This window comes from Phasianus colchicus, chromosome 29, assembly GCF_987193195.1.
Source record: "Phasianus colchicus chromosome 29, bPhaCol1.hap1.1, whole genome shotgun sequence".
Lineage (NCBI taxonomy): Eukaryota > Metazoa > Chordata > Aves > Galliformes > Phasianidae > Phasianus > Phasianus colchicus.
The window spans coordinates 1,693,622-1,704,002 of record NC_143464.1 but is presented as its reverse complement, the minus strand read 5'-3'; the positions used below and the strand labels follow the sequence as shown (position 1 = coordinate 1,704,002).

Below are 10,381 nucleotides of genomic sequence, written 5' to 3'. Positions count from 1 at the left end.
AAGAAAACTAAAAGGAACTGTGAAATATGAACACATCTCTGACAATCCTGAATTGTACGTTTCTCAGTCTGCTGTTATGCGAACAATCTCCTAAAGTGCTTTCAAACTCTCGTCTTTCAAAGGACAGCACCAGCTGAAATTGTCATTGTTTTCCACAGAGATGAATAATGCACTTATCCTGCAGACAGGTTAAGCACTTATCCTGCAGACAGGCAGCTTTCTCTAAGAGAAGTTTAAGGCCACAGAGGTAGGGATGGGCACTCCGAGAGCAGACAGGATAAAGATATGAGACATGGAAATTGCTCATAGAAGGAAAATATCCAGGAGGCTGGGATATGATTAGTAAGTGAGAGGAAAATTAGAGCTCCTTAAGCTTCTCCTTCTTAAGGGATGGTGAAGCTCGTGAAAATAAATTCAAGTTAAAGAGTTAAATGAACATTTTCCATAGAGAAAGAAAATACTTCTATAGTGTAGCAGAGGAGTGTCTGTGAATGATCTTGACTCGTAACTATTTTCTGCTCTGTGAACAGGACTCCCTGCCCAGCAACTGCAGATGCCCAACAGCAGCTCCATCAGCGAGTTCCTCCTGCTGGCGTTGGCAGACACGCGGCAGCTGCAGCTCCTGCACTTCTGGCTCTTGCTGGGCATCTACCTGGCTGCCCTCCTGGGCAACGGCCTCATCAGCACAGCCGTAGCCTGCCACCACCGCCTGCACACCCCCATGTACTTCTTCCTCCTCAACCTCGCCCTCCTCGACCTGGGCTGCATCTCCACCACTCTGCCCAAAGCCATGGCCAATGCCCTCTGGGACACCAGACACATCAGTTACACAGGATGTGCTGCACAAGTCTTTTTCTTTTTCTTTTTGTTTTCTGCAGAGTATTGCATTCTCACCATCATGTCCTATGACCGCTACGTTGCCATCTGCAAGCCCCTGCACTACGGGACCCTGATGGACAGCAGAGCTTGTGCCACCATGGCAGCAGCTGCCTGGGGCAGTGGTGTTCTCAATGCTCTGCTGCACACTGCCAATACATTTTCCCTGCCTCTCTGCCAAGGCAATGCTGTGGATCAGTTCTTCTGTGAAGTCCCCCAGATCCTCAAGCTCTCCTGCTCACACTCCTACCTCAGGGAAGTTGGACTTATTATGTGTAGTGTCCTTGTCTTATTTGGATGTTTTGTTTTCGTTGTGCTGTCCTATGTGCAGATCTTCAGGGCCGTGCTGAGGATGCCCTCTGAGCAGGGACGGCACAAAGCCTTCTCCACGTGCCTCCCTCATCTGGCCGTGGTCTCCCTCTTTGTCACCACTGGCTTTTTTGCCAATCTAAGGCCCTCCCTTTCCTCCCCATCCCTGGATCTGACAGTGGCAGTTCTGTACTCAGTGGTGCCTCCAACACTGAACCCCCTCATCTACAGCATGAGGAACCAGGAGCTTAGGGATGCAGTGAGGAAAATGATGTCATGGTCACATTTCAGCAGGGATAAACTTCTCATCTGTCTCTACATGTGATTCTGTCTTCTCTACAATAACACTATTTGATGTTCGCTTCTGTTTATTTTATGTGTTTATTTTCATTAATAGATACATTTTCCTTTGCTCTTCAGATACATATGTGTCTGTATTTACTGTCAGTGGATTTCATGTTCCTAAACTCGTGTTTGGATTCCTTCCACTTCTATGAGGCATCACACTGCTCTTTGTCTCCTGGGGCCCATATGAAGGGAAGGTCTTAGGGGTCCCGGTGGATGAAAACTTTAACAGGAGCCAGCAGTGTGCACTTGCAGCCTGAGAGGCTAACTGTACCCTGGGCTGCATCAGCAGAGAGGTGGTCATCAGAGCAAGGGAGGGCATTGTCCTTTTTTACTCAGCCCTCAGAAGGCCGCATCTGGAGTATGACGTAGAGCTTTTGGAGCAGGTTCAGAGGAAAGCCACAAGGATGATCAGAGGGCTGGAAACCTCTCCTATGAAGAGAGGCTGAGGGAGCTGGTCTCGTTCTGACTGGAAAAGAAAAAGCTCCAAGGAGAACACATTGCAGCATTGCAATATCCAAAGAGAGCTTAGAAACAAGAGGGAATCGACATTTTACATGGACAGATAGTGATAGGAGAAGGGGGAACAGTTTTTAATTGAAAGAGTCAAGATTTACATTAGAAACATTCTATGCTTCTGTGATTCTATGACTTCTGTCACCTTGAGTGACATTTCACACCTTCATGGAATCAAAGGTGTAGGAAGAGATCATTGAGTCCAACCCTTCTGCTAGAGCAAGTACTCTACAATATGTTGCACAGACAGGTGTCCAGATGGGTGTGAATATCTCTATTGGAGGAGCCTTCACAATCTCTCCGGGCAGCCTTTTCCTCATGCCCAGTCTCCACCATCCAAGCTGCAGTTTTCCCCAGTTTTTCTCTTTCCTGCTGTTTCCCACCACCAGGGAATTGAAGAATCATTGAATCACAGAACAGTTTAGGTTGGAAGGGACAATAAAAATCATTTAGTTCCAATCCTCCTACCAGGGGCAGGGACAGTTTTCTCTTGCCCAATCTCCAAGCTGACTTAACTCCTCCAAGGATAGGACTGTCACAGCTTGTCTGGGCAACCTCTCAAGTTTGTTACCATTCTCCTGGGAAAGAATTTCTTCTGAAAATCCAATTTAAATCTACTCTGCTTTGATTTAAGCTGCTACCCCTTGTGCCATCACCTCATTCCTGATAAAAATTCCCTCCCTAACTTCCTTGTAGAGACTTGTGCTGTGAAAAACAGCCAGATAGTCTCCACAGAGACGTCTCTTCTCCAGGCTCAATGACCCCAACTCTCTGAGCCTCTCTTTGCACAGATCAGACACATTCCAGCCCTCTGGTCATCCTTGCTACCCTCCTCCAAACTTGCTCCAGCAGATACATGCCCTGTTGTTTGTGGCCCTTGATCCAAATGCTGTACTCTGGCTGGAGTCTCCCAAGAGTGGAATAGAGGGGAAGAATCGCCTCCCTTGACCTCCTAGCTACACTCCATTGGGTGCAGCCCAGGATATGGTTGGTTTTCTGGCATGTAAGTGCACATTGCCAGTTGAGTTTTTCATCAGCTAACACCCAAAGTGTTTCCTCCTCAGGACTGCTCTAAGTGCATTCTCCACTCTGCTTGCATTTGTGCTTGGGACTGCCCTGGCCCGTCTGAATATCCTTGCACATGGCCTTGCTGATCTTCATCAGTTTTGTACAGACCCATCTCTGTAGCCTCTGGATGGCATCTCTTCTCTTTATTGGGTTGATCTCATGACAGAAAGTGGTGTCACCCACAAACTTGCTGAAGGTGCACTCAACAGCACTGTCCCAGTCAGCAACAAAGAGGTGAAATAGCACCAGTCCCACTTGCAGACCCCTGAGGTGTACCGCTGTACTGCTGTCTTCACACAGCCCTTGAGCTGTTGACCTTGTGGTTTTGAAAGAGTCAAGATTTACATTAGAAACATTCTATGCTTCTGTGATTCTATGACTTCTGTCACCTCTGGCCATGAGCATCCAGCCAACTCTTTATCCATCGGGTGGCCAATCCATCAGTTCACGCCTCTACCATCTAGAGAGAAGGGTGTCATACAAGGCAGTATCAAATGTCTTCCACCAGTCCAGGTAGACCGAAAGTGCCATCATTTCAGAATCTGCCCTCCAGGCAGGGCAGTGTACCAACACATCAGCCTTCTTTTGGCCTGCCAGGAGACCACACAGAGGAAATCTCACCATGATCTTTCAAGTCACATGCCTAATGCTGACCTTTCAGGTAGACATGCCCAAGTTCTGCACCCATCACGTGCTAATGTGCAGGGGACATGAAAACCTACACCCAAGGCCTCTTCCTGCACGCAGGCAATCAGCTTCTCAGGCAGAAGGGACCTCTCAATCCACCTGCCAACCTGGTGCCTTCTGCTGGCTTACCAGAGACATGGGAATGACCATTAGCTGCATTCCTAAAGGTACAGACCTCAGCCCTGCATTAAAGGCTGTCCTATTGGCTACTACGGAATTAATGTCTTCCAAGACCCTTTGCCAGCCATGTTCCTGCTGCTGCTCTGTCACCTCCAGAGAAAGAAATAACCTCTCAAACACCATTTCAGAAACATGCTTGCTACAAAATGATGCGTTCTGTTTGCACAAGTGACCTCACTGCAACATACCTACTCATCGCCTTCCTTTGGGCTCAGGACCTGATCAGATCAAAGAAAGCTTTTCAAATTAAATATTTCAAATAACATTCAACCAATGGTTCAAGTCCTGCTTGACCAACCTGGTGGCTTTCTATGATGGTGTCACCACATCAGCGGACAAAGGAGGAGCCCCTGATGTCATCTATGTGCACTTGAGTGAGGCCTTTGTCAAGGTACTTCATAACACCCTTCTCTCCAAATTGGCAAGATAACGATTTGATGGGTGGACTGTTTGCTGGATGAAGAACTGACTGCAGGACTGAAACCAGAGGGTGGTGGTCAGTGGCTCAGTGTCTGGATGGAGATCAGTGACAAGTGATGTGCCTCATGGAACGGAATAGGGACCAATAGTCTTTAAGATCATCTTCAGTGACATCAGCAGTGAGATTGAGCGCACTCACATCCAGTTTGCAGATGACACCAATCTGTGTGGTGTTTCAGTGGTTTTATGATTTTTGGTGTTGGTATTGCACATCGTCACATCATGAACTGCACTGAGAGTCTGTGAAGAGAAGAAATGTACTGCAGATCCCAGAAATCTTTGCTGTTCTGTTTCCATTTTCCAATCAGAAGGAAAGAGAAAACTGACTGGAAGTCATGAGACTTTCTCTGTTTTCTCCCTGGCAGGTCAGAGTAAGAACCTCAGTTTTCAGAAACCCATTTATTTGATTTCTTAGCTTCAATCCCAATTAACTTGTATTTCTACTATTACAATTAGTAAATTAATTCTCCTCCACAGGCTGTTGCTGCTGGTTTTTTTTTTTTTTTGGTTTGTTTGTTTGTCTGTTTGTTTGTTTGTTTTCTTTCCCCCTTTGTTCCCTCTCCCCATTCTCCTCCCCCTTTTTTGGGCCAGTGGACCTGTGGGCTTGCCGTCCCACTGTCATGGACACAGACAGATCTAGAGATAACCATGACAGGGTCTGAGCATTATCCCAGCCTCTTCCCCTGTGCTGAAACACACCCCCTCCATCAACAAGCTCTTCTGTTGCAGCTGCTTTTGTCACTTCAGCTCCAGGTGTGGGGGGCCCTGAAGGACAGCACCAAGACTGTCACCTGCCCCACTGCCATGCCTCAGTTGCTGTTCTTCTCAAGGACAGTCTTCTAAGAGTCCCTAGAAGGTTCTCAATTCCTTAGTGAAGGAAAAATGAAAGGAACCTGACGTTTCCTCAGACTGCGGACTTATCTGAGCACCCTGGAACACACCGAGCCACTGTTCCACTGACTATCATGGTTCCTGGTAGGAAGCTGTAGATTCTTCTGGACACGTACCATTTTCAGAGCTCTCATAGAGATGCTCTCCAATAGCTTGATGTCCTTCTTAAATTGTGGCACCCAAACTGCACCCAGTGTTTGAGGTGAGGCTGTACCAGCACAGAGCAGAGCAGGACAATTCCTTCCGTCACCCAACGGTCAGCAGTGCTGGCCCTGATGCACCCCAGAGGACGGTTCAATCCTCTGGCTGTCAGGGCAAACTGCTGGTTCATGCTCAACTTGACATCAACCAGAACCCCCAGATCCCTTTCCCACAGCTGCTCCTCAGACCTCTGTCCACAGTCCATACACAAAGTCAGGGTTGCCCTGTCTGAGATGCAGAATCAAGCACACACTCTTGTTAAAATCAATGCAGTTGGTGATTGCTCAGCTCTTAATTCCCCTCTTCAAGGCCTCTCCAAAACCTTTGGGCAAACTTCAGGCAGTGCAATGTGGATATCCTGTTTTAATAAGCAGATGCTAAGTTAGCACCGATCTACATTGAGATACATATTTATACAGATGGAAATATAAACAAGTCAGAATCACTTCTCAGTGGAACTCGGATGAATAAAATCATTTATCACAGAGAACAATAAAAGCAAGTGACTCTAAAGACTGCAAGAACAGAGAATGAACTTATCACAGCTCAAACACATTTGTGAAATGACTTTCCTAACTGAACACATGAGCTCCTTGTTTCTAACACTGTAGATGAGAGGGTTCAGTGTTGGCGGCACCACTGAGTACAGAAGTGCTACAGTCAGATCCAGGGATGGGGAGGATAGGGAAGGAGGCTTCACATAAGCAAAGGTACCAGTGCTGACAAAGAGGGAGAGCACGGCCAGGTGAGGGAGGCACGTGGAGAAGGCTTTGAGCCGTCCCTGCTCAGAGGGCATCCTCAGCACGGCCCTGAAGATCTGCACATAGGACAGCACAACGAAAACAAAACAAGCAAGAAAGATTAAGGCACTAAATATGATAAGCCCAACTTCTCTGAGGTAAGAACCAGGGCAGGAGAGCTTGAGGATCTGGGCAATTTCACAGAAGAACTGATTGATGGCATTGCCTTGGCAGAGAGGCAGGGAAAATGTATTGGCAGTGTGCAGCAGGGAATAGAGAACCCCAGTGCCCCAGGCAGCTGCTGCCATGGTGGCACAAGCTCTGCTGTCCATCAAGGTCCCGTAGTGCAGGGGCTTGCAGATGGCAACGTAGCGGTCATAGGACATGATGGTGAGAGTGCAATACTCTGATGAGATGAAGAACAGAAAGAAAAAGACCTGCACAGCACATCCTGAGTAGGAGATGTGCCTGGTGTCCCAGAGGGCATTGGCCATGGCTTTGGGGAGAGTGGTGGAGATGCAGCCCAGGTCGAGGAGGGCGAGGTTGAGGAGGAAGAAGTACATGGGGGTGTGCAGGCGGTGGTGGCAGGCTACGGCTGTGCTGATGAGGCCGTTGCCCAGGAGGGCAGCCAGGTAGATGCCCAGCAAGAGCCAGAAGTGCAGGAGCTGCAGCTGCCGCGTGTCTGCCAACGCCAGCAGGAGGAACTCGCTGATGGAGCTGCTGTTGGGCATCTGGTACTTCTGGGCACCAGGACCTGTTCAAGGAGGAAAAAAGTCAAGGACAAGTCTTTCTATGTGGGCTGTGTTCATTCAGCTCCCTGATGTGATCTACATTTCATGAGTTTGTGTTTGCCATGAGGGACTCTGTACTTTTTATCTCAATGAAGCAGACTTGTCCCTTACATAGGAACGTGGTGATCGTGTGTGGGAAGATTTTTGTTTCAGTATGTATCAGATAAAATCACTACTAATGCAAAAGTGCTGGTCTGCATCTGAACCTTAATGCCAAAAATATGTAGGTCAAAAATAGAAGTTCTAGGGATCGCTTTTTCCTACAAATTCTCATCCTGCTCACCATGGCCAAGGAGTGTTTGCTGAAGTCTGAACAGCTGTAAGACTTAAGAGGCAAAGGGATTCACTGCTGCTTAGTGCAGGGTAAGGGGAGCTGACTGGCTTTCTTTCCAATTGCTCTGAGCTTGACTACTTAGCAGATGCAAGACGATTGCATTCCCATAAAGTTCTGAAGTCAGACCCAGTTCAGAAAACAGGAGTCCTCTGCCCATCACTGTGTATTCACCCTCTCTCAATGTACTTCAGCAGTGCCTCATCACCACACATTTGCAAATGACCCCTAACACTGATATCACCAACCCCACAGCATTTGCATATTGCATCTCTCTGCTTCTTCCCTGCACTTTGATTTCATGACTAGGAGAAATATTTGCATCCTGAAGGTCAGCTCACGGCTCTGAAGGACACCTCAGCGAGATGTGTCCTAATGATGGCATCTCATTAAGGGAAAGCCAGCTCCTTCCCAGCCTCACAGACTGCATTGCCCAGAGCCCCAGGCAGTGGCTCTCAGCCCCTGTGCACTGCAGCGGGTGATGGACACGTGCCTGGGGAGATGCTGCTCTGCTCTGCTGGAGCTCTGCCTGCACAAGAGCTGGTTCACGCATCGGACCCCATGTCATGTGGGCAGAGGCTTTTCTAGGTGGGAGCTTGCTCAGAGGAAGGTCCCTGCACTGAAGGGGGTAATTCCCTGATCATATCTCTGTGGTCTGCAGATTTTCATCCTGAGGGGTGTTTTCCTGTCATTTCCCTGACTGAGCATGCAGACACCAGCCCAAACGCTCTGCATTCCTATTTGCTGTCCATAACCCACCCTGTTTGCAGGGCACTGTCTAAGTGCATGTTTATTTTTTCAAGTGAAAAAGGGAACTTAAGAGAACTCCCATGGCTATATTGAAAGAATATATACATTGAAGGAAAGCAGAGAGGTAAAATGCACTTAAGGGTTCTCTCTTGATGTGCCCTCAGAGCTGTGCTCTGATGCTGCAGCAGGGAAGCCCTCAGCTGGAACAGCTCTTATTCCATGATAAAGAAACACAGAGTGTATGCAGCCTGATCTGCACTGGGATGTGCCAGATTTGGTGATCCCTCTTGGAAAAGTGTTTGCATTACCTATAGTGAGAGACTTACCTTGTCAGTGGCTGAAAGCAATGTTCCTGCAGTGAGGTTGCAGCCCGCTCACACCCCTTATATCCTGTAATCCCTCTCTCCTTTCTCTTCCATCTTCATGTCACCTGCAGAATGTGCCCCTAGTACTGATGCACAGTACACGGGAGCTGCTCTTAGTCAGAGCTGTGTCTCTGCAGCACTGCCCACTTGTAGGAGCTCCCTGTGTCCCAGGAGCTCAGAACAGCTCAGCAGCGGAGGATTTCATTTTTATCCACTGATCCCCCCGGAGATGATCCTGGGTCTCTGTGGCCAACAGCTCCTGAAAAACAACAGCATCATGATTGTACTCTGAAATCTGCTGCATTAACCACCAAATGTCCACTGGACAGTGACCAATTGCATACATATGGTTAGTCCTGCCAGAGGGTGTTTGCTAAAACAAAAAGGGCACACAGACCTGGACAGGGAGGGGTGGACTTCTCCTGGGCAGGGCAGCGATCCAGCTGAAGCAGTGCAGGCATCTCATCCCTAGATGAGACCAGAGAAAGATTAGGAATACTTGTGGCAATCCTGAATGAGAACAAACTTCCTGTATTTATGGCATCTCAAAATGTCTTTTTCACCCGTCTCCATGGAGCATGGAGAATTTTGCAGCTGACCAAATGGCTGGGCTCCCAAAAGAAGAGCGAGATCTTTGTTCTCCTTCTGCTGCACATTCTGTATCACAAGGCACTGCAAAGCTAATATGCATCTTTATTCCTCAACTGATGAAAACCCATGTGAATGGCATCAGAAGCAGCCTAGTGTTGTGCTGATTTCCTTAGTTGTCCAGCAAACTCACATGCAGCTGCAAATGCAACTCAGGGCCTTCAGGAAAGCCATGCCCTAGCAGAGTCCGTGCTGCTTGGACAGCTCTGAGCCTTACAATGGGTCTAACGCATGTGTGCCACCTTCTGAACAAAAATAACATAGATGCACTAAATCCAATGATCCATCCTGGGTAGGTTTGTTGTCTTATGTGTTTTTACACTAATGAGAACAGCAACACATGCTGAGCTAGAAATGCTGGTAGAGTTGCTCTTGTTTGGACCACAGGGACATGGTTAAATGGCTTCCACAACTGGACTGTAGCACCAGGGGATACAGAGTCTTTACGATGGATGGATGAGGAGACAAGGAAGGGCGACTGCTCTCTGTGAGAGTGCACTGAGCTCTTCCTGGGGATGGCAGAGCAGCCAGGTCAGAGCAAATTGAAATGGCAAACAGAGGAGACCTATGGTGTCTGTTCCTGGCTTCCTGATCAGGAAGAGCAAGTGGAAGGTGCCCTCTGCAGACAGATGGGAGCCTCATGTTGTCAGGCCCTTATCCCCGGTGGGGGCCTTTTTCACTGCAGTATCTGCTGCAGGGACAGCACAGCAGGGCATGCACCATCCAGAAAATCTCTGGAGAGCACAGCCGGCAGCTTCTTGACCAAGACATAGAGGATCGGAAGAGGAGAGGTGCTTTGCTAGATCTCATACTCACCAGCAGCAAGGACCCATGGGGAATGTGATGGTCAAAGAGAACCTGGTCTGCAGTGGCCATGGGATGGTGGAGCTGAGGAGTCTGAGGGGAGGGAAAAGGACAAACTCACATCTTTGGACTTCAGGAGAGCACACTTTGGCTTCTTCTTCAAGTCTGTGGTGTACAGTACAGAAAGAAAGCATGTAGGAAGTGTAAACAAGAAGTGGTCAGCTGGGAGCAGTGCAGAGTGTCTGCACTGCTGTACCTGCTGAGATGTGTTTAAGAAGGCCAAAGTTCAAACACAGCTCAATCTGCCCAGGCATATCAAACACAATAAAGATTTGTAGAAATACATAGGCAGCTCAAGGAACACTGTGGCCAGTGTGTACCAACAGTAGAATGGGGCAG

General features: G+C 48.2%; 2 protein-coding genes across 2 annotated transcripts; one reads left to right on the top strand and one right to left on the bottom strand.

The window, feature by feature from the left end:
* The first annotated feature begins 553 nt into the window (after positions 1-553).
* LOC149914512 (olfactory receptor 14J1-like) lies at positions 554-1,510 on the top strand. The gene has a single exon (XM_090126394.1). It carries the CDS (start codon positions 554-556, stop codon positions 1,508-1,510), a length of 957 nt encoding a protein of 318 aa, XP_089982520.1.
* A 4,551-nt stretch (positions 1,511-6,061) lies between these two features.
* On the bottom strand, positions 6,062-7,024 carry LOC116234978 (olfactory receptor 14J1-like). The gene has a single exon (XM_031602831.2). It carries the CDS (start codon positions 7,022-7,024, stop codon positions 6,062-6,064), a length of 963 nt encoding a protein of 320 aa, XP_031458691.2.
* Positions 7,025-10,381: the final 3,357 nt, after the last annotated feature.